This window comes from Rhodotorula graminis, assembly GCF_001329695.1.
Source record: "Rhodotorula graminis WP1 unplaced genomic scaffold RHOBAscaffold_2, whole genome shotgun sequence".
NCBI classification, from domain to species: domain Eukaryota; kingdom Fungi; phylum Basidiomycota; class Microbotryomycetes; order Sporidiobolales; family Sporidiobolaceae; genus Rhodotorula; species Rhodotorula graminis.
The window spans coordinates 495,341-520,818 of record NW_017264929.1 but is presented as its reverse complement, the minus strand read 5'-3'; the positions used below and the strand labels follow the sequence as shown (position 1 = coordinate 520,818).

The window sequence follows — 25,478 nt, the reverse complement described above, 5'->3', positions numbered from 1 at the left end:
CGCGCTCAGATAGTCGGGATGGCGGGAGCGAGTGGTGCGGGTGCCGGCGACGGCGGCGCAAGGTTCGGGGTGGACGAGCGCGAGGCGAGGGAGGGTGATCGGGAAGGGGCGACCTCGGGGATGTCGGTTTTGAGGACGCGGTTGTTCTTGCGTTTAGGGTTGGGAGCTGCACGACAGGTGGGCGACGACTGACAGTCAGTGACACGTCGAGAGGAGCAGGAGAGAGAGAGAGAGAGAACAGGACGCACCGCTCGTGTTCTCGGAGATGTAGAAGCGGCGAAGGAGCATGATGGCCTCCTCTCGCCGGTACCCGCCGACGGCCGGGTACGGCGGCGCGTACAATAGTCGAGGGCTGCAGAGGCGGGACAATTCAGGTCGTGTACTCGAGAAAGGAACACGAGGGGAGGACGAGGACGCACTCGGAGTGGATCGACTGGACGCCGCCCGTGCCGCCAAAGCGGTCGTTGGCGCAGCCGTAAAAGACCTTGTCGATGCCGACCTGGCGCATGGCCGACGCGCACATGAGGCAGGGCTCGACCGTGACGTACAGGGCGACGCCCTTGAGCGGCGTCTGCCACACTTTGCGCTGGGCCGGGTCGTTGGCGCCGCCCGAGACGGCGAGGACGTCGTCGAGCTGAGGGGTGAAAGGGCGGACGAGCTGGGGCGTGACCGAGTGGGAGCGGTCGGGGAGGAGGTGTCGCAAGGCGTCGAACTCGGCGTGGAGGGTTGCGTTGCGGCCCTCGTTGGTGCGGTTGCGGCCGCGGGCGACGATGCGGCCGTCGTGGACGAGGACGCAGCCGACGGGGATCTCTTTTGCGTGAAGCGCTTCTTCTGCCTGTGTGGGTGCGGATGCGAGTCAGTCAGGGAGCTCGAGAGGGCGTGCGGTGGTGCAGGGACGGGAAGGAGATGAGGAGCTCACCATGAGGACGGCCTCGTCCATGAAGGCGAGGTCGGCGTCGCTCTGGTCCTCGCGCATGATCATCGTGTTGTCCATGCTGGGCGGTGGCGGCACTGGTGCGTCTCCCTCGGTCGGGGGAGAGGATGGGAGAGCGAGAGCGGCCGAGCAACGGAGAGCGAGATGCGACAGGCTGTCGCTCTCGCACAAGCCACTCGTCGAGGCGTGCTGCCGCCCAGAGAGCCTCGGCAGCGATGGACAGAGCACTGCTGCGGTCCACCACGCGCACCGCCCGCACAGCGGCAACCCGCCTCGTCCTCCCTCTCCCTCCTCGGCTCGCCAGCACCCGACCGCGGCCGACACCGTCTACAAGGAGCTACGCCTCGGCAGCGTGCCCGCCCCTGTCGCACCCGACTCGACCGCTCGCCCCAGTCCAGAGCAGCTCGTCCAGCACCGCATACGGCCAACCGCTCCCGTCGACCCACCCTCACCTCCTCGCGCCCGGTCAACTCACGCCGGGCATCTCGGCCGCCGAGTACGAGCAGCGCAGGCGCAACCTCGTCGATCGTCTCGAGGACGGAGCCGTCGTCGTCATCGCTGGAGGCAAGACGGTCTACTCGTCGCAGAACATCTTGTGCGTCTCTGTCCCTCTCTCGTCACTCCCTTGCCGCCTCGTGCGCCTTGACTGACCCTCTGTCCTCGCAACAGCTACCGCTTTCGACAACGCAGCAACTTCTGGTACCTGACGGGCTTCGAGGAGCCCGACTCGGCGCTCATACTCGGTACGCCCCCTCTCGCCTTCTCGCCGTTCTTCCACACCCACTGATCCGACCTTCCTTCATGCAGAGAAGGACAGCTCGGCAAAGGGCTACCAGATGACCCTCTTCTGTCAGCCCAAGGAGCCGTACGACGAGCTGTGGAACGGTGCGAGAACTGGGCTCGACGGCGCGCGAGCGATCTTTGGTGCCGACGAGGTGCGCACGCTCCCTCGATCTCTCCCGACATAATCAGGAATCCCTCACTGACTCTTGAACTGCAGGCCGTCGACGCGCACGTGTTTTCTCGGCGCCTCGAGCACATCCTCGCCTCGAAGCCCGACAGCCCCATCTACATCGACCTTCCTGCCGTCTCGCACCTCGCCCTCTCCCGAACACGCCAGCGACCCGCCAAGTCGCGTTCCCTCATGGACTACCTCTCGCGTTCGGGTGCCCAGACCAAGCCTGACGACGTCGACGAGGTGCTCAAGGTGCTCGACAAGCGCGACGTGCGCAGCGCGGCGGCCGAGGTCGAGCGGCTGCGGCTCATCAAGAGCGAGGCCGAGATCCAGGTCATGAGGAGGGCGGCCGACGCGAGCTCGGCTGCTCACGCCAAGGTGCGTCCTACCCCTTCCTCAACCTCTCCTCCTCTTTTCTCCCCGTCTCGTAGGGCCCGACGCGCTCGAGCAGGCCGCGTGCATCGGCCCTCCTCGACGCAGAGCTGACTGACTTTCTCCTCGCCCGCAGGTCATGCGCTTCGCGCGCCCTGGCCTCACCGAGCACCACTTGACGTCGCACTTCACCTACCACGCCTCGCTCCGAGGCGGGGCGCGCGAGGCCTACGTCCCCGTCTGCGCGTCGGGCAAGCAGGCCCTGACGATCCACTATCTCGACAACAACCGGCCGATCAAGCAGGGCGAGATGGTCCTCCTCGACGCTGGCTGCGAGCTGGGCGGGTACGCGAGCGACATCACTCGTGCGTCTCAGAGCCTCTCCCTGGTCCTCGCATGGCGCCCTGAGCGACACAGTGATACTGATGCCTCGGCGGGTTGCCCACTCAGGCGTCTTCCCGGTGTCGGGCACGTTCTCGACGGCGCAAGCCCACCTGTACGAGGCGGTCCTGCGCGTCGAAAAGGCGTGCATCACGCATTGTCGCGCGTCGGCCGACCTCTCTCTCGAAGAGCTGCACCGCGTCTCGGTCGACCTGACGCGGACCGAGCTGCGCGACCTCGGCTTCAACCTGCGCGGCGGCGACCTCGAGCGGGTCCTGTACCCGCACTTCCTCACGCACCCGCTCGGCGTCGACCTGCACGACACGATGTCTTTTTCGAGGAACGAGAAGTGCGTCCCTGCCTCCCTCTGTCCTGTCTCTCGACGCGGGATCTGACTTTTGCCGTCCTCGCCGCGCAGGATCCAAGAGGGCATGGTCATCGTGCGTCTCGCGCTCTCCCTTACTCCCGTCTTCCTCACGACCATTCTGACTAACCCTTCGCCTCCCTCTTGCACACCCGCAGACGATCGAGCCGGGCGTGTACGTGCCACCGCTCGCCCACTTCCCGAAGGGCTTCCACAACCTCGTCGTGCGCATCGAGGACGAGGTGCTCGTCGGCGCCGACGACCAGACGGTGCTGAGCGTCAACGCGCCCAAGGAGCTCGTCGACGTCGAGGCGTGCTGCCAGGGCATGCTCGAGGGCGTTGGGCGGCCGAAGGAGGTGTGGGAGGACTGAGCGAGCGGCTGTCGGGCGGCGCGGCTGTCGGGAGGGGGGGCCACCTTGTAGAGACTCTCGCTCTCGTAACGCGCATAGCGTCGTCCTGGCTCGAGCTGCGGCGAGGCAAGCGCAAGCTCTCCTCGAGCGTGCGAGAGAAAGTCAAGTGGGAGCGCAATGTCAACGCGCTCGAGGTTTTGGCCTCGCCGGCCCCGGTTCGAAACCTCCTCGCCCGCTTCGCCACTCGACCTCGACCCTCGCCGAGCGAGCTGCGGCTGCCTGCACCACGCGACCAAGCCCACTCAGCGCCAGCGAGCACCCCCGCGCCACCTTACAGCCCCGGCACCCCCTCAGCACGCGCCCTTCGGCACCTCCCTCCCTCACCATCTTTCGCCGCGATGGCTCCGCCTCGCCGCAGCTCGTCTACGCGTGCGTCGACCGCCACGATCCAGATCTCCGACTCTGAAGACTCGGACTCGGGCTCGGCGCGGCGCAGCAAGCCCAGCACCGCCTCGACGAGCGTCAGTGGAGGTGCGCCGACCCCGCGCCGCAAGGCCATCAAGCCGCCGCCCGACAGCAGCAGCGACGCCGAGGACGCCATGGACGTGGACCAGGACGAGTCCGCCAGCACACCGGGGTGCGCCCAGCTCTCTCTCTCTCTCTCACCTCCCCTTCCTCGTCGTCCGGACACTGACGCTGGTGACCGAAACTCGCAGCCGCACCACGCCTCGCCGCAAGTCGGCCGCCGCCGCCAGCAAGAAGCTCGTCCCCGTCACGTACAAGCTCACCGACACCGAGGACGAGGAGCACGCCGTCAAGGACCTCGACACCGCCTCGTCCGACGAGGAGGTCAAGCCCAAGCCCAAGCCCAAGCCGACTCGCCCCGGGTCGAGCAACAAGGGCAAGGGCCGCGCCATCATCCTGTCGAGCGACGATGACGAGGACGCCTACACGCCCAAGAAGGACGAGCCGCAGGACGAGGACGAGGACCAGCTCATGAGCGACGCCGCCGCCGACCAGGACGAGGACCAGGACCCGGGCGTCCGCAAGGCGCACGAGCTCGCCAAGAAGCTCAAGAGCACGCTCGCCGCCGTCAACAAGGACAAGAAGGGCAAGGGCAAGGCCGTCGACGCCGACGAGCTCGCGAGCGGCCTCGTGCGCACGCTCAAGGGCAAGGGCAAAGCGCGCCCTGTGTCCCCGCCCTCGTCGTCGTCGGGCGACGCCGGCGCCGTCGACGAGCGCAAGCCGACGCAGAAGGAGCGCTCGGCCGCCAAGGGCAAGGGCAAGGGCAAGGCGCCGGCTCGTCCTCGCAAGATCGCTCCGCCGCCGGACAGCAGCGACGACTCGGACGGCTCGGCGTTCGCCCCGGGCGAGTCCGACACGGGCTCGGACTACGACGAGCTCGCCGAGGACGACCACGACGCGCTCGACGACGACCTCGGCAGCGGGAGCGAGGCGCTCGACCTCGACCTCGACGACGACGCGACCGACGAGGACGTCAAGCCCAAGAAGAAGAAGAAGGCGAGCGCCGCCAAGAAGCAGGAGGACGCCGAGGACGCCGCCGCCGAGAAGGAGCTCGACAAGGTCAACGCCGAGGGCGTCGACGGTGTCGGCAAGAAGAAGAAGAAGGACAAGGTGCCGCTCCGCAAGGGCGCCCACATGTCCAAGGCCGACAAGAAGGCCATGAAGAAGCTCTCGAACGTGCGTCCCGTCTCTCTTGGTCCCTGGTCCCTCCTCGTCGGACGGCGGCGACTGACTCTGCCCTCGTGTCCTTCCCTGCAGGCCGACCGCACGACCTACCTCCTCGAGGCCAACCACCCTGAGCTCAAGACGGTCTGGGAGGACCTGTCCAAGACGGCGCTCACCCCGGTCGAGAAGGCGGTCCAGCCGGCGGGCCTCACCCAGAAGCTCTTGCCGTTCCAGCTCGAGGGTGTCAACTGGCTCATCAAGCAGGAGCAGTCGCCGTTCAAGGGCGGCTTCCTCTGCGACGAGATGGGGTGCGTCGCTGTCTCTCTCTCCCCTCCTCTCGCGGTCGACGTGCGGCAAGGTCCTGACCTCGCTCGCGCCCCTCTCGCAGCATGGGCAAGACGATCCAGACTATCTCGCTCATCCTGTCCGACTGGTCGCCGTCGCACCCCAAGGGCTCGACGCTCGTCCTCGCGCCGACTGTCGCCATCGTCCAGTGGAAGAACGAGATCGAGAAGTTCACCAAAGGGTTCAAGGTCCTCATCTTCCACGGCACCAACCGTCTGAGCAACGTCAAGGAGATGGAGAAGTACGACGTCGTACTCACGAGCTGTACGTCCACATCTCGCCCTCTCGGTCGTTCTCGTCGTCGCCCGGGAGGTCGAGCCGGTACTGACCCAGTCGCGCCGCCCTCGCAGACTCGGTCCTCGAGTCGACTTTCCGCCGCGAGCACAAGGGCTTCACCAAGAAGGGCAAGATCATGAAGGAGGACTCGATCCTGCACAAGGTCAAGTGGTGCGTCCCTGCTTCCGCCGTCGTCGTCGTCGTCGTGGCCGAGCGCGGCTCGAGACTGACCCTGCCTCGTCCTCCCTCGCGCAGGCACCGCGTCATCCTCGACGAGGCGCACAACATCAAGGACCGCCAGGCCAACACGGCCAAGGCGGCGTTCGCCCTCCAGGCGCACTACCGCTGGTGCCTGTCGGGCACGCCGCTCCAGAACCGCGTCGGCGAGCTCTACTCGCTCATCCGGTTCGTCGGCGCGTCGCCGTACGCCAACTACTTCTGCAAGCGCTGCGACTGCTCGTCGCTGCACTGGCTCTGCACAAAAGGCTCGTGCTCGGTGCGTCCCCTCTCTCTTATTTCCGTCCCTCGTCGTCACCGTGCGTCCTCCTGACCAACCTCTTTGAACTTGCTCTGCAGGAGTGCGGCCACTCGAGCATGCAGCACACGTGCTTCTGGATGCACTCGGTGCAGAAGCCGATCCAGTTCGGCGGCGCCGCGTCGGGCCCGGGCCAGGCCGCGTTCGACAAGCTCAACATGCTCCTGCGCCGCCTCATGCTGCGCCGCACCAAGGTCGAGCGCGCCGACGACCTCGGCCTCCCGCCTCGCGTCGTCAACATCCGCCGCGACTACTTCACCGAGGAGGAGGAGGAGCTGTACCAGAGCCTGTTCCGCGACGTCCGCCGCAAGTTCAACACGTACGCCGACGAGGGAACGGTGCGTCGACCTCTCTCTCTCTCCTCGTCCCTCGCTCTCCTCGGCGCACTCGGGCTTACTCGTTGCACGCGGCGCAGGTCCTGAACAACTACTCGAACATCTTTACGCTCATCACGCGCATGCGCCAGATGGCCGACCACCCGGACCTCGTCATCAAGAGCAAGACGGCGCAGCCGATCCAGCACGCCGCCGCCGACCTGCCGCAGGAGATCATCACGTGCCGCCTGTGTCTCGACGAGGCCGAGGACGCCGTCAAGACGTCGTGCCGCCACATCTTCTGCCGCGAGTGCGTGCGCCAGTACCTCGAGACGGCCATCGAGCACAAGCCCGAGTGCCCCGTGTGCCGCCTGCCCATGAGCATCGACCTCGACCAGGACGCGATCGAGGTCGACGAGACGAACCGTCAAGGCTTCCTCGCCCGCATCGACCCGACCAAGAGTCGCACGTCGACCAAGATCGAGGCGCTCCTCGAGGAGCTCAGCAAGACCCGCACCGAGGACCGCACGCTCAAGACGCTCGTCTTCTCCCAGTTCACGACCATGCTGTGCGTCACCCTCTCGCCCTTCTCTCGTCCCCCTCGAGCGTCGCGCACTGACCTCCTCGTCGCCATACGCAGCGACCTCGTCGCTCGCCGCCTGCAGCTGAGCGGGTTCAAGTTCGCGCGCCTCATGGGCACGATGACGCCGACCGCGCGCGACAACACGATCAAGCACTTCTCGACCGATCCCGAGTGCACCGTCTTCCTCATCTCGCTCAAGGCGGGAGGCGTCGGCATCAACCTCGTCGAGGGCAGTCGCGTCATCATCCTCGACCCGTGCGTCCTCTCTCCCTCGCTCTCTCCTTCTCCCTCGAGCGGTTACTGACGAGGCCTGTCGTCGCAGGTGGTGGAACCCTGCCGTCGAGCTGCAGGCCATGGACCGCGTCCACCGCATCGGCCAACGTGCGTCCTCCTTCTTCCTCTCTCGGCCATCCTCTTCGTGCGTCCCTGACGTCGTCCCTCGTCGTGCGCAGACCGCCCGGTCCAGATCACGCGGCTCATCATCGAGAACTCGTGAGCCCTCGACCGCCTTCTCCTCCCTCTCGATGTCCTTCAAGCTCACCCTTTCTGCCCCTTCCTTCGCCGTCGCCCCTCTCGCAGGATCGAGTCGCGCATCGTCGAGCTGCAAAAGAAGAAGGTGCGTCTGTCCGTTCCACTCGCTCTCCTCGACGACGCTCACCTTGTCTCTCGGCCCACAGGAGCACCTCGCTGCGTCCACCCTCGGCGACGACGACAAGGCTATGGGCCGCCTCACGCCCGACGACCTCCAGTTCCTCTTCAGCTGAAGAAAAGGCGTCCCTCGCCTCGTTCCCGCCTCGCTTTGCCTTTGTTTCCCTTTCCCCCGCCCTCGAGTGCGCGACGGGCTCGTCGCGTGCCGTCCTCCCTATCTGTAGCCTCTGTCTCTCTCGCTTTCTCTCTTCCCCTACGTACCTGTCACGCGCTTCTTTACGACCCGAACGGGCGACGACCGGCGAGGAGGCGAGCGAGAGGTTCGAGCGCGAGCAAGAGAGGCCGACCGAGCTTGGGACGAGCTGGCCACAGCATCTCGCATTCTCGCACGGCTAGCAGGACGAGTGGAAAGTGCTCGTTGCATAGATGTGGCACAACAGGGAAGAGAGACGAGTCTATGAGAGCGAGAGAACCCGGTCTACCTCCTCGCGCTCAGCTGCCCATCCGGCCCGAGGTCGAGCTGCACATCGACGACGCCGTCTGCTCCAGCCCCGGCACGCGCGAAGCCCGCAAAAGGGTCATCGGCGTCCTTTGCGCCTGCACGCTTGGCGCTCCTCGCCCGCCGGCCGTCCTCGCGCAGCGCTCGGGCCGCCCGCTTGCCCATCTCGCGCTCGGCCTTCTTGCCGCGCTGCTTCGGGTCGCCGCCAAACTTGTTGCGCGGGGCGGCGTCGTCGAACGAGTCGTACGGCGAGGGCGCGGTCGACGGTGAGGGCTGCGGCCCGTTCTTGGGCGCGTGCGGGAACGAGTCGCCCCACGACGCTTTGCGGGCGTCGTAGTAGGCTTGGCGCCCTTGCGACTTGGGGATCGTGTGTCGCTCGATGTCGCCTGCGAGCGAGAGTGTGCGTGAGTGACGAGGTCGAGAGGAGGCACAGAGGAAAGAGAGAGAGAGAGAGAGGACGCACCGGAAGAAGCGCAGACCTCGAGGATGATGTGCCCGGACCGCTTCTTGGGCGCAGCGACGAGACGAGGCCAAGAAAGCTCGCTCGCCATGTCGACCGGCTCCTCGACGCTGGCCTTGGGCTCCGGAATGACGACCGAAGTAGGCTCGGCGGTCGGGCTCGAAGTGGCGCCGTCCTTTTCAAAATCGGCGAGGAGGTCGACAAAGGCCGACGAACGAGACGAGGTCGCCGGACGTTGACCTCGGCGGATGACGACGTACGAGAACTTGGCGTCTTCCTCGCCTCGGGTCGAGTGCTTGGTGTGGCGGAGGAAGGCGGGCGTCTTGACGCGCTGCGAGAAGTGGCAGAACGCCTTGGTCGCCCGATGGAGCGGGCAATCGCCATCGTGAGGGCACTGTAAAGGAGCAAAGTCAGATATTGTCTCTCGGACGTCGCAGAAAAGGCCAAAGAGAGGAGGGAAGGGCGGACGCACCGGCGCGACGACGAACGAGCCCAAAGCTGGGTCCACCTCGACGTTCTCGGCCGCCTCGGGCACGATGTCCATACCGGCGTCGGCGAGATCTTGGTCAAAGTCGACCTCGACGGCGCCCCTGGCCCGGGTCACCTCGCGGCGGCCGTACATGAGCAGCTGCTCCCTCGCCTCGACGACCGTCCTGCTCCCGGCCGGCGTGCCGCGATCAATGACGATCATGACCTCGGCGCCCGAGTCCCACAGGGCCCGCACCATGTCCTTGCGCTTGTCGCGCGTCGGCAAGTCGCCGAGCGAGAAGGCGGCGAGCGCGATCGAGCGCTTGTGCTCGCTCGACTTGGGCGACAGCTGCATGCGCGCGAGCGACGAGGCCGAGGCGGGGAGCGCGAGTTGGTGCGTCTTGGCGTCGAGGCGCGCCGAGCTCGCGGCGCCGCTCGAGGCGCCGTCGTCGGTACGGCGGAGCGGGAGGGCGCCGAAGAGGCCGCTCGACAGCTCGACCATGCTGCGCGACGGGTCGAGGCCGACGTACTCGCGCGCCGCGCCTGCGGGCGTCTCGACGCCCCACACGTCCTCGAACGCCCAGGCGGCGCTGCCCGTCCCGCTGCCAAAGTCGACGAGGCGATCGGGCTGCCACGGCTCGCCCTGCGCGCCGTCTTGCCCTCGCGCGCCGGTCGACAGGAGCTCGAGGCGCTGCTTGGTCATGTCGAGGACGTGGAGGGTGGCAGCGTAGACCTGGGGCATGAGGCCGGCGAGGTAGGCGAGGGACGAGGCGGCGTCGTAGCTGACCTTGTTGTCCTGCTTGTCCTTCTGCGACAGGGCGGCGGTCGGGAAGCCCGACGTGCGGTTCAGGCGAGCGTAGAGGTCGAGGGCCGTGTTGCGGATGATCGTCTTGTCGTCGAGACCTGCGAGGGAGGGGAGGAGTCAGCTCACGGCTCGAGGGAGGTTGAGGAGGGGGGGCAGGAGGGGTGCAGTGCGCACCTTCGACAATGGCGTTGGTCGCGAGCTGAAGTTCTCGGGGAAGCTGTACGTCTCCTCGCAGGCTCTCGCCCCGCCTTGCCGCGCTCGACTTGGAGACAGCGTCCGTGCCGCCGAGGGCGCGGTCCTGCTCGGCGTGATGGGCGGTGTAGATGTCGAGGGCGAGGCGGTCGACCGTGGCAGAAGATGCGTGGCGCCTTGTCGGCCGCCCGGCTGCAGCATGGGCCGTGCGACGAAGCATGGCCGCTGGCGAGAGAGGTTGAGAGGGACGAGAGGGTGTGGTGGCGCGGCGAGCGCGGCGGCCGGCGCGATGGTGTGGGTCGAGTGCGAGCTCTACAGTGGCGGTTACTGCGTGCACTGGCTGAGCTCTCGCCGTGTGGTCGCTGAGCGACGAGCTTCGTGCAGAGGCGAGCGAGATGAAGCTCCGCAATTGGCTACGCTCGCGCACGCCGCCGCTCTCGACGACGCCGCCGTACAAGTTGCGCGCAGTCAGACTGGCTCGGCACGCGGCACGCTCGAGTGACTCTCGAAGGGCAGCATCCGAGCGAAGCCAGCTCCTGACGGCTCGTGCGCATCTTCCTGACGACCGTGCGCAGCGCTCAGAGCACTGAACCGGCGGGACGCAGCGGACACACGGCGACAGACGACGCTCGCGTTGCAGGAGAACGAGCGAGAGCGGTCGACAACGAAACGAAAGCGAGCGAAGGAAGAGGCGACGAGCGAGAGGAGGACGACGTTCCACGCCCGCCGCATTGCTCGGCACGCATTATGCCGCGCCAGACGCACTCGTATAGACGGACAGAGCGAGCTCGGGAGAGAACGAGCCAACAGGAAGAGCTGTCGCGGCTTCGCCGACCTCGGACTCGAGGGAGAAGGCCAAGAGGGCAACTCTCGCTGTACATGACAAAACAGCTCGGGAAACGCGCTCAATTGCACCGCAGACACCTGCTCGTCCGATCTGGCGCAAGCAGAACGCCCCAACCCTGCTAGATCAAGAGATAGCGTTTGAGCGAGGGTGCGCAGGATCCCCCTGTTTTTTTGTAGGTGGCCGGGCGCACGGACGGGCCCCGAGGGGCACTGCCGTGCGCAACGGCTCACCGGGGTGCGCCCGCTGCCGACTAAGGGCAAAGAGGGCGGGCGCGGCCTCGTCAGACCCGTCCTCGACGGCTCGGCTTGGTCGGCCGCCGGGACGAGTTGCTTTCACGGGGCGGGCAGCTTGATCCTCCGGGGCCCGCCCATGTCCTACAGAGGGCGTGTCGGCATCGACAGGGGCCGGTGCGAGAGGCAGGAATGGTACGAGGAGGAGCTTTCGGGGACGAGAAGGAGGGGATGCCATCGCGGGCTCGGCTAACCTGCGGCGCGAGGTCCGAGAGGGTCAGTGCGTGGTTCGGGGCGGCCTGGAGACTCGGCTGTAGGCCTTGGGCCCAAGTACGAGAGCGAGGGGGACGTACAAGGATGCAGATGAACCGGCTCGAGGTCGACAGCGAGCCGCACGCCGTGAGAAATGTCGCCCGCCGCTCCTGCGCGGCCGCTCGACCTGTAGAGGGACCCAGTCAGCTTCACTGACCACTCGAAATGCGTCTCGCGACGGCAGGTGGAGCGAGAGGAGAGGGGGAGGGGGGCCAAACAGAGGGAGGCGGGGACGACGAGGACTCACACGTCGTACGAAGCTCACAGAGCGCTGCCGCCTTGTTGAAGCGCTCCTTGCCCCTCCTCGTGCCCATGATGAGACCGCACGCCGGTCTACAGGTCGTTGCCGCCAGTCGACAGAGGTCGCCCACCGCGGGGCGCTGATGAAGACGCGACGCGCTCTGCGCCGGCGGCGGGCGCTCGCAGTGGTGCGCATGAAGCAGAAGTATGATGCCGAGATGTGCAGGTACCGACTCGAGCCAGTCTGAGCGAGTCCAGTCGTGAGGGCCGAGCGGTGGGCGGACAGACAGTGAGGGAGGGAGGCGGGGCGGCCTTGCCTCGCCGAGTAGTGGCGCGCGCTCTCAGTGCGGTCGACACCTCGTACAGGCCACTGCGGCTCTCTCAGGTGGGAGCTGTCGCACTCGCGTTCGCTTTCGATCGCGCTCTCGCTCGACAAAGGGCAAGGACGAGGAGGGGAGCGAAAACGACAGAGCCGCTGTGCATTGGAACGACCGCGGAACGACACAAGGAGAGGGAGGGAATGCGCACACGACCGAGCAGTTTAGAGCTTGTCGTAGCTGTAGGCGCAAGAGGGCGGGTCAGGCTCGGGACGAGGAGAGCAAGAGGCGAAAGGGGGACGCACAACTGGTCGAGCGTCGGGATCTCCTGCTTGAGACCCTTGCGCTGGCGGATCTGGAGGACGAGAGCCTCGACCTTGCCGCCCCTGCAAGAGAGAGGGAGAAGTACGTGTTAGTGGCGGTCGCAAAGCGAAAGTCGGCTCCGTCGGCGACGACGACAGAGGGCAGAAGGGGACGCACTTCTCGGTGATCGCACCCGGCATCGTCTGCCAGTGGTCGAAGACCTGTAAAGGAAGGGAAGAAGGGTCAGGTCGACGCACGGCAACGGCGAGGGTGCGAGACGAGGAGCTCGAGGACGACGCCGATGGCTGCTCGCCCTCGCGCGCTTGCGCGACGCCGCAAGGGTGAAGAACGAGAGACGTACCATCTGGGGGAAGCTGTGGAGCAGGGAGGGAATGAGGGGTCAATGACTGAAACTCTCGGCGAGAGGAGGGAGCGAGAGGAGGACGCACGCCTGGCCACCAGTCGCCTGGCGGAGCTCGCCCGTGAAACCGAAAGACTCTGCGAGGGAGAGAAGAGTCAGCTCGAGGACGAGGGAGAAGAGTGGAGGGAGAGAGAGAGTGGGAGAGGCGGACGCACCGTTGACGGGGAGGTACGCCTTGACGGTGTACATGGGCGTGCCCGGGCGCTGCTCCTCCGAGAAGACCATGCCGCGCTTGCGGTTGAGCGTCGAGTAGATGCCGCCGAGGGCCGTCTCGGGGCACTGGACCTCGATCTGGTACACCGGCTCCTGCAGACCCGGCTCGGCGAGGAGCGAGGCGGCGTAGACGACGCGACGGCACGTCGGGATGAGCTGTCCACCGCCACGGTGGATGGCGTCGGTGTGGAGGGTCACGTCGAGGATGTTGTAGCGCGAGCAGCGCATGATCTCCTCGGCGCACGGGCCCTCTGCGAGCGGGAGGAAGGGGCAAAATGTCAATTCGCGAACGACGATGACGACGATGCCGCCCGAGGGAGAGAGAGAGAGAGAGGTGGACGCACCCTTGGTCGCCCACTGGAAGGCGGCAACGCACGAGTCCTTGATCTCGGACAGGAACTGGACACCCTTGGTCGTGTCGACGAGGAAGTTGGGGCCCGAGCCGTCGGGGCCGAAGCACCAGATCTTGCGAGCGTCGGTGACGTCCCAGCCGTACTCGTCGGCGAGGATGCGGGCACGGGCCTTGAACTCGTCACGCGGGCCGATCTTGCCCGACTCGACCGCCTTGGCGACCTCCTCGTCGACCGGCTGCGCCTTGACGTAGAGACGGTTGTGCTTGTTCTGCGACTTGGACAGCGCCGTCATGGACGACTCGGCCTGGACCGTCTCGCGGTAGCCGACGACCGGGTCCGAGATCTTGAGGGGCACGCCGGCGTGGTCCTCGACGAGGTCCTTGAGGCAGATCTCGAGGTGGAGCTCACCGGCACCGGCGACAATGTGCTCGCCCGTCTCCGAGATCCAGGTCTGGACACACGGGTCCGACTTGCTGAGGCGCTTGAGGCCCTCGACGAGCTTGGGCAGGTCGTTGGCGTTCTTGACCTCGACGGCAACCTGCACGACGGGCGAGACCGAGAACTTCATGACGCGCATGTTGTGGGCCGTCTCGCTCGTGGTGAGGGTACCGCTCTTGAGCAGGAACTGGTCGACGCCGACGAGGCCGACAATGTTGCCGGCCGGGCAGTCCTCGAGCGGGTCGACGCGGCCGCCCATCATGAGGACGGTGCGCTGGATCGACTTGACGAAGAGGTCCTCCTTCTTGCCCGGGACGTAGTTGGGGCCCTGGATGCGGATCTTGGGGCCCGACTTGACCGTGCCGGCAAAGACGCGGCCGAACGCGTAGAAGCGGCCCTTGTCCGAGGTCGGGACCATCTTCGAGACGTAGAGCATGAGCGGGCCCTTGGCGTCGCAGTCGCGGATGGCGACGGCGCACTCGTCGTCCATGGGGCCCTCGTACAGGGTCTCGACGCGGTAGCGCTGGGCCGTGACGGGCGACGGGAGGTTGATGACGATCATCTCGAGGAGCGAGTCGCCGGCGGGCAGGAACTTGCGCATGATGACCTTGAGGAGCGCCTTGCCCTCGAGGTCCTTCTCGTCCGAGGTGAGGTTGATCTCGAGCTTCTCGAGCAGGGCCGGGATGGCGTCCTTCTTGAAGTTCATGACCGAGTCGAAGATGCGGAAGATCGGGTCGAGGACGAACTGTGGGACGGGCGACGAGGGTCAGTAGGCTCCTCTAGAGTGTGGGGGGGAGAGAGAGAGAGAGGTGGGACGCACCATGTTGAAGCCACGCTCGAGCTGCTTGCCGTCGGCGTCGGTCGCCTTGGTCGACCACTTCTTGGTCTTGGGGTTGAAATAGTTGTCGCCCCACAGCTTGGGCATGAGCTTGTCCTTGCTGACGCCAAACTTCTTGGCGTAGCGAGCGGCGAACTGGCGGAGCGTGAAGGCCCAGCCGTGGAGGCCAGAGCCGAACGCGACCGTGCCGGCCTCGGGGTACACCTGGACGTCGCCGAGGACCTCCTCGTTGTAGGTCGAGATGATGACGTTGACCGACTCGATAGTGCGGGCGAACGTCTGGTACAGGTCCTCCTTCTGGACCTGAAGCTCGAGCAGGGCGCGGTCGACCTTGTTGATGACGACGACGGGCTTGATGCGCTCGCCGAGGGCCTGGCGGAGGACGGTCTCGGTCTGGACGCAGACACCGTCGATCGTGTCGACGACGACGAGGGCGCCGTCGGTGACACGCAGGGCAGCGGTGACCTCGGACGAGAAGTCGACGTGACCCGGCGAGTCGATGAGGTTGATCAGGAAGTCGTGGCCTGCGAGGAGAGAGGGCAAGGTGGCGAGTCAGTGACGGGCTGCGAGGAGGGGAGGGGAGGAGGAGCGAGACGCACCGTCGTTCTTCTGCTTGATCTCGCCAAGGTCCTCCTTGGGGAGCTCGAAGTACATCGAGATGGCGGTCGACTTGATCGTGATACCGCGCTCCTGCTCGTCGGCACGGGTGTCCATCGCGCGCTGGTCGCCGGCCTTGGCCGAGGCGATAATGCCGGCCTTGGACAGGAGCGAGTCGGTGAGGGTCGACTTGCCGTGGTCGACGTGGGCGATGACGGACACTGCGAGGGGCACGAGAGGTCAGGGCGAGGGTCTCGTGGGACGAAAAGAGACGAGAGGCAGACGCACTGTTGCGGATGCTGCACGGCGGCGAGACATGGCGAGGTGGGCGAGACGAGAGGGTGGAGGTTGCGCGGGAGGAGGAGGGGGAGGGGGAAACGTCAGCTCGCCCGTCCTGAACGCTCCGGGTCCCGCACAGAGACGGCGGTTGCCGCAGTCGACGAGGACGCACTGCTTAGTACGTTAGCCATGAGAGCTTAGTACGTTAGCCATGAGGGTTTAGTTCGTTAAACATGAGAGCTTAGTACGTTAAAGAGAGAGCGAGAGGGTCCGGGCGACGCACCGACGGTAAAGTTGACCATGGTGACCAACTAGCGGGAGCTTGACGGGGAAAGAAGGAAGGGGGAAGGGGAGCTGGAGCAGCCGCGGGGGCGAGAGGAGATGGAGGGAAGGGGAGGAGGACAGCGAGCGACCCGCACCTGGCGAGGCGGCCGCCGCCAACACTTTTGCCTCGCGCGCGCGCGACCATCGTCGAGGCGTTCGCTCTATTGCGCAGCGCCGCTACTATTCTCTCAATACCAGCTCGTCTCGTAACCCCCCCGCCTCGCGGCCGGCTCGCAGCTCCCCCGCCCGCCGGCTCTGGTCGGCAGCTCGACCTCGCGCCCTCGCACCCTCGCTGTCGCCTGCGCAGTCGATGCGCACTAGCTCGACGAGAGGCTCGCCAGCACGCCGCGCCCGCCTGCGCCTCTCGTCGGCCCTCGTCCTCGCTGTCGCCGGCCTCGCCTCGTTCGCGCTCGGCTTCTTCCCCGTCAAGCCGCTCCTGCCAGGGTTCTCGAGTCGACAGACCTACGAGGACGAGTGTGCGAGCCCGTCTGGGCCGGGCGAGCTGCGCTCGGATGCCTTCTCGCGGTTGGCGTTCGTCGTCGTGGATGCTCTCAGGAGGTCCGTCTCTCCCACTCGGTCCCTACCTTCTTCTTCCTGGGCCGCGTTGACATACCTGCACCCCCCGCAGTGACTTTGCCCTCGGACCCGAGTCGCGCATGAGCTTCCTCGCGTCGTACGTCCCCCCAACGCCCTCTCCCCCTCCTCTCGCGGCCTCGCATTCCTGACGACGAGTGCGTGCGACTTTGCAGACTCGTCGTCGACGGTCACGCTCTACCGTACACGGCGGTCGCCCAGGCGCCGACCGTCACGTTGCCCCGCCTCAAGGCCCTCACGACCGGATCCAACCCGACATTCGTCGACGCTCTCCTCAACCTCGCCGAGGAGACGTCCAGCTCTGCAGCGCTCGAGAACGTCGACTCGTGGCTGCGACAGCTCGTCCTCTCGGTCGACGACGGCGGCGCGCCCAAGAAGGTCGCGTTCGCTGGCGACGACACCTGGCTGCGGCTCTTTCCGCAGACCTGGTTCAGCTGGCACGAGGGCGTCAGCAGCTTCTTCGTCTCGGTGCGTCCTATTTCGTCCCTCTCGAGCGTCCAGCGGCCGGGTCTTGACGCTCGATTTGCGTGCAGGACACCGTGACGGTCGACTCGAACGTGACCCGTCACCTCGACGCTCTTCTCGGACCACCACGAGCACCGGTCGCTCATCCCGTCGCGCCCTCGACCGAGTGGGACGTCCTCATCCTTCACTACCTCGGTCTCGACCACGTCGGGCACCTCGAAGGGCCAGCAAGGTGCGCTCGAACCTCCCCTGCCTCGACTTGGCGCCCACTGACCCTCTGCCTCGACAGCCCGCTCATGGCGCCCAAGCAGGTCGAGATGGACAAGGTCGTCGAGCGCGTCTATCGGTACCTCGAGCGGCGCGACGAGGCGGACGGGCAGAGGAGCCTGCTCGTCCTCGTTGGCGACCACGGCATGACCGAGGTGCGCCCTCTCGCTCGCTTTGCGCCTCGGTTGCCCCTCCAGCTCTGACCGTCTCGCAATGCCTGCAGGGCGGCAATCACGGCGGCTCGACAGAGGCCGAGACCTCGGCTGTACGTGCGCGCCCCCTCGACCACTTCTCGCACGAGCCTCTCCTGACCATCAGCTTTTCCTCGCAGGCCCTCGTCCTCGCCGCTCCCAGCCTTCGCCTCGACGAGCGCAAGCTGCCTGTCCGGCACGAGTCGCCGTACAAGCACTTCGAGGTCGTCCAGCAAATCGACCTCGTCCCGACCCTGAGCGTACTCTTTGACCTTGGCATGCCGAGGTGCGTCTAGATACGTCGCCCTCTCTTCCTCCCGGACATCGTACTGACTCGTCGTGTCCCCTCGAGCAGGAACTCGATCGGCAAGCTCGTCCGCTCTGCCGTTCAGGCTCTGCGTCCTGCCGGTGAGTCGTCCCCTCTTTTGCCCTCGACGAGGCAGCAGTCCTCAGTCTTTCTGTCGCGCAGCTTTTCTCGGCGGTCTGCAGAGCAACATGCGTCAAGTGGGTGCCGTACTCGCCGCGAGCAGTTCGAGCGCGATGGACTGGACGCTCTCGAAGACGGTGCCTGAGGGTCGGTGGACTTCCTTCGGCGCGCTCGCCGACGAGGGCTCGTTCGAGGAACAAGCAGAGGTGTGTCGGTCATCCGTGGACGGTCGTTCTGTCCTTCGCCTGACACCTCGCATGTTCGTCTGCAGTTTCTCGCAGTCGCGCAAGCTCGCCTTCTCGCCTCGTCCAGCTCGTACCACCTCCGCCCACTCTTCCTCGGCCTCGCCGTCCTGGTCCTCGCCTCTTTCGTGACCCTCATCCACGTGCGCCGCATCTGGTCGGTCGAGACGCACCGGGCGAGGCTCGCCGTCGCCGTCGCCGTCCTCGTCTTCCTGGGCTCGCTCTTCGCGACGAGCTTCATCGAGGAAGAGCACGAGATCTGGTACTTCCTGTCGGCGACAGCCTTGCTCGTGTCAACCCCGAGGTGCGTGCTTCTGCCTAGCCCTGTGTCGAGCATCCTCCTGACGAGCTCCACCTTCCCAGATCCGACCTCAACTCGACCGACCGTCTCTCGCTCGTCGGCGCGGCCGCCTCAGTCCGGCTTCTGCGCAGTTGGGCGCACAACGGTACACAGCCTGTCTGCCTCTTCATCCGCCGCAGTGCGGCCGGTACTGACGTCGCTGCGTCCCTGGTGCAGGTCAGAAGAACGTCTCGAACGTCTCGATCGCCGCCTATCTCGCCACCTCCCCTCGCCTCACGTCCGCCCTCGTTTCCCTCACCTACGTCCTCGTGTCGGTCCTCGCCGTCGTCACTCTCGCCCTCGACTCGCGCGTCATCGCTCGACAGCGCCTCCCGCCGGCGGCTCTCCTGCGCCGAGCGGCCCTGCTCGCCATCAGCGCTGTCATCGTCGTCGCGCAGAGCGTCGTCGGCTCCGCGATGCACCTGTCGACCCTCCTCGTCGTCGGCGACGAGCCGAGCGCGCTCTGGCGCGTGCTCGAGCAGCTCGAGCTTGCCGACCAGGTGTCGCTCGCTCGAGCCGGGTACGGACTCGCCGCAGGAGGATGGCTCTGGTGGCGCGTGTCGCTGCGGGTACAGACGTCAAAGAGTGCGTCTTGCAGGTCTCCCTCATCAGGCGCCCTCACTGACTCTCACGCCGCCTGCAGCCGTGCCGATGATCCACTTGTCCCTCCTCCTCATGTCGGTCACGCGCCCAACCAACGTCCCGCTCTTCCTCGCATTCTACGTCCAGCATGTCGCCCTCGGTCGCCTCGCGAGCAAGCCGTCCGCCTCGCCCGCCGTGCTCGCGCTCCTCGTCGCCGCTCTGCAGAGCTCGACCTTCTTCGGACTCGGCGGGTCGAACTCGCTCGCGACGTGCGTCGAGAGTCCTCTCACCTCCTCAATGAGACGTCCACTGACTCGTGCGCGTTACAGGGCCGACCTCTCGCAGGCGTACAACGGCCTGCGGTCCTTCTCCCTCACCCTCGTCACCCTCCTCGCCTTCCTGTCCAACTTTTCCGGCCCAATCTTCCTCTCCCTCTCGCTCCACACCCTCCCTCCCGTCCTTCGCCCGCTCGTCCTCGACTACCTCTCGGCGTTCCACGTCGTCGCGCTCACGGCGCTCGCGGCGAGCGCGACTCACTTCCGCGAGCACCTGTTCGCGCTCACCGTGTTCGCGCCCGCGGTGCTGTATCGCGCTGGCTGGTTCGTCTGGGTGCAGGTCGGGACGAACCTCGGACTGTCGAGGCTGCTCCTGGGCTGAGGAGGCGCAGGGTCTTTCGGTAGCTCGTCTCGCTCGCACCTTCGCAACTCGCAACTCGCACGGACCTCGCCTTTCCGACTCGAGCCAAAAGAGAGAGAGAGAGAAAGTGCTGCAGTACAGTCGTCTAGGGGCCGCGAAAGCCCTAATGGTCCTTCTCGCCCGCCTTGCCCTCGGGCCGCCGTGCGACCCACTCGCCTCGCCGCTCAACCTCGCGCAGGACGCCCTCGAGCTCGTCCCTGACCCTCGCCTGGCCCGCCTCGTCGCCCTCGCCGTACAGCCTCGTCCTGCCGACCATGCCAAAGTTCTTGGTGCTCGGGATGCGGAGCGCCTCGCGCTCGGGGACGAACCCGCAGCGGAGCGTCAGGTGCGCGAGGTACAGCTGGTACGCGGCGTAGCGCCCGCCGATGATCGAGGGCCCGGTCGACGTCGACGACTGGGCGAGGGGCGTCGGGGCGTAGAAGGGGTGGAGGAGAGGGTGGGGCGGGGCGGGAGAGAGAGAGGGCGAGTCGGTCGAGGAGGAGGGGGCAGGAGGTGGCGAGGGGAGCGCCGAGAGGTATGCCGCCGGGATCGAGTACGCCTGACGGTCGAAGCGGCCGTGCAGCTCGTGGAGGCAGCACGGGATGTTGAGGAAGGCCGACCGGGGCGTGCACGCGGCGAGGAGCGGCAGCCACGGCGTGAGCTCGTCGGCGTGGTTGCCGATCAGGAACGCGTCCGGCGGGAACGCCGGCGTCGAGGTCGAGAGGTACGCCGCGACGAGTGAGGGCGGGAGGATGGACGAGACGCGCAGGTCGGGCGCGGGCGAGTAGGCCGACCACGACTTGCGCGCTCGCAGGTCGAAGCCGTAGCCCGAGTAGCCCTCGGCGTTGAGGATAAAGACGCTGCAGGCGGTCGAAGATCAGTTCGAGGCTGTAGGAGGCGAGAGGCGAGAAGGGACGCACAGGAGGCCGTTGCCGCACCCGACGTCGACGAACCCGCCTCGAGGTCTGCCGCCCGACTCGGGGTACATGCGGCGCCACAGGACGATGAGCCACGCGGCGATGGCGACGTCTTCAAAGACGTGCTTGGTCGCGTCGGTCGACTCGCGCCAGGCCGAGAGCATCCACCTGAACGTGATGCGCGGCGAGTGGGCGACGAGGTCAGTGCTGCGGTGCGAGGCGGACGGCGAGGCCTCAGCATCGCCGTCTCGAGACGGATGGACGAAGGGGAGGGGGGTCGGGACGTACTTGTACTTGTCCTTGAGCTGCTGATACAGGTCCTGGACGTCCTCCTTGCCGACGAGGAGGTCGTGGTGGACGCGCTTCTGCCACCCGTCGGCGTGGCCGAGGCAGAGCTTGGCCGTGAACTTGACGAGTGCGAGTGCGGTGCGGTACAGGCGGTCGGATGGAGGTAGAGGCGCGACGAGGGGCGGTTGTGCGGGCAGAGGGACGAGGTCGATGCGGAGAGAGGCGGACGAGGGGGAGGTCGACGAGGGCAAGTAGCGGAACGCGAGGGCGCGGACCTGCGGGTGGTAGTACGGAAGGCGTCCTTTGTCGTCTTGTTGTCGCAGCTGATCAAAGTCGGGCAGGAGGAGGACGAGCGCTTCGTCGTCGTCGGCGGCGTCGTCGTCGTCGGCGGCGTCGTCGTCGTCGGCGGCGTCGTCGTCGTCGTTGTCGGCCGGGTCGCGGTTGCGCGAGTAGAAGAGGCACTCTTGCTCCATGGCCCAGTCGAACTGGGGCCTGTTGGGGAGGATGCGACGCCTGAGTCGGCGCACGCAGGTGTAGCCGTCGAGCGAGACGAGGGCGGGAGTTTGAGGAGGAGGGTCGAGGTGGTCGGCGAGGATGTCGGCGCGGAGGATGGTCGAGCTGCTGTGTTCTGGCTGGAGGGCGAGGTCGGCGAGTGCGAGGTGGAAGTGCTTGGCCGAGCAATCGAGGTCGAGCTTGACGACGGGGATCCAGTCGAGCGGCGACGAGGAGGACGAGGAGCGCAGGCGAGGGAGAGGGTTGGGCGCGTCTGCCGCGAGGGCCACTGGTTGCGGGCCTGTGGTGGGCATGGCCTCGGGTGCTCTGGAGCGCAGTCTGGCGAGGTGCGCAGGGTGGGTCGGCGCTGAAGGACGGGGGCAGTGCTCTCGCTCCTCGTCCTCCTCCTTCCCTCTCGTCCTCGTCGCCCAGGAGCCTCAGTGACCACCTCGAGCTGCTACTGGCACCTTGCCTACTGCCCTCGAGCGCGCACCCTCCCATCCAACCCCCTCCCGCCGCCGCTCGCCCCCGTCCCCCTCCTCATCTCCCCGTTCGTCTCCCCCGGCTCGGCGACCGCGCACCAGCACCCGAGCCCGCCACACACACACAGGCCAGCAAACACCTCATCCCCTGTCGCCGCCACCATGCCCCGCCGCAAGCAGCCCACCTCGCACTCGGATGACGCCGACCAGCCTCAGCCGGGGCCTCCTCGTGTCACCATCGCCGACCTCCCGCCCGAGATCGTCCTCCAGATCGTCGACCTCATCCGTCAACCCCACCCCAACCGCTGCCCGCGCTCGGCCGCCCGCAACCCGGCCGCCGACAACCTGTTCGGCCACGCCCCGGGCGACAACGCCAACGAGCCGCCCATCAACCCGGGCGAGGCCCTCCTCGCCATGATGGGCGGCCTCTTCGGCATGGGCCAAGGTGCCCAGGCGGCAGGCGGCGCTGCAGGACCGGCCCCAGCTGCGCCCGCCGCGCCTCGCCCCGCCGATGACTCGGACGACGACATGCCGCCGCTCGAGGGTGCGTCCCACCTCCCTGCACCGTTCCGCGTCTCGGCCACGGATTGACCTTTCAACTCTCCCTACCCAGCCATCCCTACGTCTACCACCGCGTCGACCGCCGCCGCCGCATCGACCTCGCGCAACCAGGACGACGACGACGACATGCCGCCTCTCGAGTCGATCGATGGCCCGACGACCTCGGTCCTGGCGCAAGCAGCTCGCGACGACGACGGCGACGACGACATGCCGCCCCTCGAGCGTGCGTCCCGCTCTCTTTCCTCCTCGGCCTTCTTGACTTTCTCACTGACTTTCCCCACCTCGAGCAGCCATTCCTTCGCCCGTCAACCCCACGACGGCCCCTCGTGCCGCCACGTCGTCGTCTGCCCGTCCTGCGCCTGCCTCGGCGCCCGCCTCGGCCGTCAACCAGGACGACGACGACATGCCGCCGCTCGAGCCCATCGACGGCTCGTCCTCTGCGCCCGTTCTCGGCGCCGGCGCCGTCGACGATGACGACATGCCGCCGCTCGAGGAGATCGACGGCGCGCCGCTCCCGGCCGACGTGGCGCGCGAGCTCGAACGGGCGCAGGCCGTCCGCGACGCACTTGGGCCCAGCCGCGACGACGAGACCGAGTGGGACGAGACCGACGAGGACGACGAGGACGACGACTGGGACGACGAGGACGACGACATGTACAGCGACGAGGACTACGACGATGCCCAGGACTCGGACGCCGACGACGACCGCATCTACGCCGACGGCCAGCCGACCGAGCCGCTCCTCCCGCTCCTGTTCGTCAACCGCACGTTCCTTCACGCGGCGCGCCGCCGCCTGTACCGCACGCTCAAGGTCCAGTCGCCCTACGTCGCGAGCCTCATGCACCGCGCGCTCGCCGCCGAGGCGCCCGCCGCCTGGACGGCCGCCGACCAAGCCGCGTTCGACGCGGCCGACGCGACCGACATCGACGGCGCGCCCGTGCGCAAGAACTACCTCGGCGACGCCGTGCGCACGCTCCAGGTCGCGACGGGCGTCGAGGGCGCCGTCAGCCTCGGGCGCGGCGGCGCCGAGCACTACGTCGGCCTCGTCGCCCTGTCGCGCAACGTCGAGACGCTCAGCCTCCAGACCAAGTTCTACAAGAGCGCGACGTGCGTCTCTCGCTCTCTCCCTCTCTTCCTGGGTGACCGCACTCGAGCCCGTCCCTGACCTCCTTTCGCTCCCCGGCCGCAGCAAGCCGCTCCTCAACGCCCTGTCGGGCCTCTCGCGCCTCAAGGTCCTCGACATGACGTCGTCGGACGGCAAGCACGCCTTCATCGTGACGACGGCGCGCCTGTACAAGCTCATGCAGCGCTCGTGGCCCGACCTCGAGACGCTCGTCGTCACCAACCTCAAGCCGGCCGAGGACGGGCCCGGGCACGAGGAGGACGAGATGTGGGACATCGTGCAGGAGCTCGAGGAGGAGGCGTGGAACGAGAAGCAGCGCTCCAAGGTCGGCGGCGGCGGCGACAAGGACCAGGGCGAGGGCGAGGGCGAGGCAGGCGCGGCCAAGACCGACGGCGGCGAGGTCGTCAAGGCCGAGGGAGCGGGCGACAAGAAGGTCGGGCGCAAGCCGCATGGCCTCACGAGCCTGCAGCTCGACGGGTTTAACGTGACGGGCAGCGAGATGACGCTGCTCCTCCAGGACGTGCGTCCTCATTTCCCTCTCTCTCTTTCTCTCTCGACCCCGCCTCTTCCGTCGCGTCAACTCTACTGACACCCTTGCCTCCCTCACGCAGTCGGCCGACACGCTCAAGGACCTCCTCTTGCGCGACCCGGGTTACCTGTTCAGCCGCACCCAGCTCGCGGCCACCCTCCTCCAGTTCGGCCACAACCTCACCGACCTCGAGCTGCGCCTCCCTGCCTCGTGGGACCCGACGCCAAAGCTCTCGGCGAGCGCGACGTCGCCCGTGTACCCGGTGCGCCCCAAGGACTACGTCGTCGGCAGCCCGACGGCCGAGCACCTCAAGAAGCTGTCGGGCTACACCTACTTCCTCGACGCCGTCCTGCCGTTCCTCCCCAAGCTCAAGGCGCTGCGGTTCGAGGGCCCGTACGCCTCGACGAGCGTTTTCAGCTTCATGCCGCCGACCCTCACGCAGTGCGTCCCCTCTCCCTCTCTCGCCTCTCGGTCCCTCGTTCCTGAACAACTCGCTCACGCTACTGTTCCTGCAGCGTCGCGTTCGGCGACTGCCCCGACATCAAGCCGAAGGCGCTCGCCAAGCTGCTCAACAAGACGGTCACGCGCACCAAGGTCGTCACCAAGCAGGAGTGCGTCCCCTTTCTCTCACGCCTTCGTCCCTCTCGCCCCGGGACGGCTCGCTCATCGTCATGGACATTCTCGCAGCGGCGCCAAGGTCAACAAGTCGTACAAGTCCAAGCCGGCCCCGGGCCTCACGTGCCTCACGGTCATCGTGCGTCCTCACCCACTCGTCATCTCTGGCCCTGCGCCCCGTTCCCGACTAACCGGCCCTCGAACGACCGCAGGGCGACGACGTCAACTGGACCGACGACGACATCGCGCCTCTCGAGCGCGCCTGTCAGCGTCGCAACGCGTGCCTGCACCTCTCGAGCGACGGCGGCGCCGGCGGCGCCTTTGTCCCGCTCGTCGGCGGCCTAGGCGGCTTCGGCGGTCTCGGCGGCCTCCAGAACATCGCCCCGCTCGGCGCCGATTACGCCAACGTCCCTGCTCCCCCCGGGGTCGCCGCTCCGCCGCCCGCCGCGCAGCCTCGCCCTGCGGCCGCACCTCGTCCGGCGGCAGCCGCGCCCGCGCCCGCACCCGCACCCGCAGCCGTGCCGACGTTCTTCCCGGCGTTCATGCCGGCGCCTCCCGCCCAGCCACGCGCTGCTGCCGCGCCCGCCGCCGCCCCTGCACCGGCGCCTGCGCCTGCCCCCGCTCGCGCACCGGCCCTGCCGGCCGCCAACAACGGCAACGCGCGCGCCAACCCGCGTCCGGCTGGTGGCGGAGGCTTCGGCGGCCTGACGGGGCTCGCGGGCATGTGGGCGTCGCGCTAGGAGGGCGCTCGCGGCGACGAGGTGGAGGAGAGAGGCGCAGGAGGAGGAGGAGGAGATGGTGGACGT

At 67.3% G+C, this 25,478-nt stretch overlaps 9 protein-coding genes across 9 annotated transcripts; 5 read left to right on the top strand and 4 right to left on the bottom strand.

Moving 5' to 3' along the window:
• Positions 1–5: 5 nt before the first annotated feature.
• RHOBADRAFT_51307 (uncharacterized protein) lies at positions 6–994 on the bottom strand (the record flags this gene model as incomplete). Its single annotated transcript, XM_018415769.1, has 4 exons — positions 6–166; positions 249–352; positions 420–835; positions 920–994. The coding sequence occupies 4 exons, from the start codon at positions 992–994 to the stop codon at positions 6–8; spliced, it is 756 nt and encodes a 251-aa protein (XP_018273505.1).
• A 128-nt stretch (positions 995–1,122) lies between these two features.
• On the top strand, positions 1,123–3,469 carry RHOBADRAFT_33616 (uncharacterized protein). Its single transcript, XM_018413125.1, has 8 exons — positions 1,123–1,529; positions 1,604–1,677; positions 1,742–1,869; positions 1,935–2,267; positions 2,398–2,626; positions 2,712–2,991; positions 3,061–3,082; positions 3,165–3,469. Exons 1-8 carry the CDS (start codon positions 1,150–1,152, stop codon positions 3,375–3,377), a joined length of 1,659 nt encoding a protein of 552 aa, XP_018273504.1. The 5' UTR covers positions 1,123–1,149; the 3' UTR covers positions 3,378–3,469.
• A 1,445-nt stretch (positions 3,470–4,914) lies between these two features.
• On the top strand, positions 4,915–8,032 carry RHOBADRAFT_23967 (uncharacterized protein). The gene is made up of 12 exons (XM_018412622.1): positions 4,915–5,057; positions 5,139–5,353; positions 5,434–5,654; positions 5,741–5,837; positions 5,922–6,162; positions 6,243–6,539; positions 6,617–7,083; positions 7,156–7,353; positions 7,421–7,479; positions 7,551–7,590; positions 7,678–7,714; positions 7,776–8,032. The coding sequence occupies exons 1-12, from the start codon at positions 5,016–5,018 to the stop codon at positions 7,860–7,862; spliced, it is 2,001 nt and encodes a 666-aa protein (XP_018273503.1). The 5' UTR covers positions 4,915–5,015; the 3' UTR covers positions 7,863–8,032.
• A 126-nt stretch (positions 8,033–8,158) lies between these two features.
• RHOBADRAFT_51304 (uncharacterized protein) lies at positions 8,159–10,390 on the bottom strand (the record flags this gene model as incomplete). The annotated part of the gene is made up of 4 exons (XM_018415768.1): positions 8,159–8,631; positions 8,709–9,099; positions 9,178–10,076; positions 10,153–10,390. The coding sequence occupies 4 exons, from the start codon at positions 10,388–10,390 to the stop codon at positions 8,225–8,227; spliced, it is 1,935 nt and encodes a 644-aa protein (XP_018273502.1). The 3' UTR covers positions 8,159–8,224.
• A 961-nt stretch (positions 10,391–11,351) lies between these two features.
• RHOBADRAFT_64491 (uncharacterized protein) lies at positions 11,352–11,992 on the top strand. Its single transcript, XM_018418495.1, has 3 exons — positions 11,352–11,501; positions 11,601–11,686; positions 11,807–11,992. Exons 2-3 carry the CDS (start codon positions 11,605–11,607, stop codon positions 11,941–11,943), a joined length of 219 nt encoding a protein of 72 aa, XP_018273501.1. The 5' UTR covers positions 11,352–11,501; positions 11,601–11,604; the 3' UTR covers positions 11,944–11,992.
• A 348-nt stretch (positions 11,993–12,340) lies between these two features.
• On the bottom strand, positions 12,341–15,860 carry RHOBADRAFT_41444 (uncharacterized protein; the record flags this gene model as incomplete). The annotated part of the gene is made up of 10 exons (XM_018413886.1): positions 12,341–12,356; positions 12,422–12,502; positions 12,597–12,640; positions 12,781–12,793; positions 12,869–12,917; positions 12,996–13,304; positions 13,398–14,589; positions 14,665–15,206; positions 15,282–15,500; positions 15,842–15,860. The coding sequence occupies 10 exons, from the start codon at positions 15,858–15,860 to the stop codon at positions 12,341–12,343; spliced, it is 2,484 nt and encodes an 827-aa protein (XP_018273500.1).
• Positions 15,861–16,192: 332 nt separating this feature from the next.
• Positions 16,193–19,718, top strand: RHOBADRAFT_51303 (uncharacterized protein; the record flags this gene model as incomplete). The annotated part of the gene is made up of 14 exons (XM_018415767.1): positions 16,193–16,440; positions 16,511–16,555; positions 16,632–16,944; positions 17,010–17,173; positions 17,231–17,363; positions 17,432–17,473; positions 17,540–17,685; positions 17,755–17,807; positions 17,869–18,032; positions 18,098–18,372; positions 18,432–18,514; positions 18,586–18,993; positions 19,052–19,259; positions 19,320–19,718. The coding sequence occupies 14 exons, from the start codon at positions 16,193–16,195 to the stop codon at positions 19,645–19,647; spliced, it is 2,610 nt and encodes an 869-aa protein (XP_018273499.1). The 3' UTR covers positions 19,648–19,718.
• A 71-nt stretch (positions 19,719–19,789) lies between these two features.
• Positions 19,790–21,710, bottom strand: RHOBADRAFT_33611 (uncharacterized protein; the record flags this gene model as incomplete). The annotated part of the gene is made up of 3 exons (XM_018413124.1): positions 20,871–21,710; positions 20,586–20,750; positions 19,790–20,525 (listed from the first exon to the last, which is right to left on the bottom strand). Exons 1-3 carry the CDS (start codon positions 21,674–21,676, stop codon positions 19,790–19,792), a joined length of 1,707 nt encoding a protein of 568 aa, XP_018273498.1. The 5' UTR covers positions 21,677–21,710.
• Positions 21,711–22,006: 296 nt separating this feature from the next.
• On the top strand, positions 22,007–25,412 carry RHOBADRAFT_51301 (uncharacterized protein; the record flags this gene model as incomplete). Its single annotated transcript, XM_018415766.1, has 8 exons — positions 22,007–22,388; positions 22,458–22,628; positions 22,696–23,512; positions 23,595–24,048; positions 24,140–24,498; positions 24,573–24,668; positions 24,745–24,811; positions 24,885–25,412. 8 exons carry the CDS (start codon positions 22,007–22,009, stop codon positions 25,410–25,412), a joined length of 2,874 nt encoding a protein of 957 aa, XP_018273497.1.
• Between the last annotated feature and the right edge of the window lie 66 nt (positions 25,413–25,478).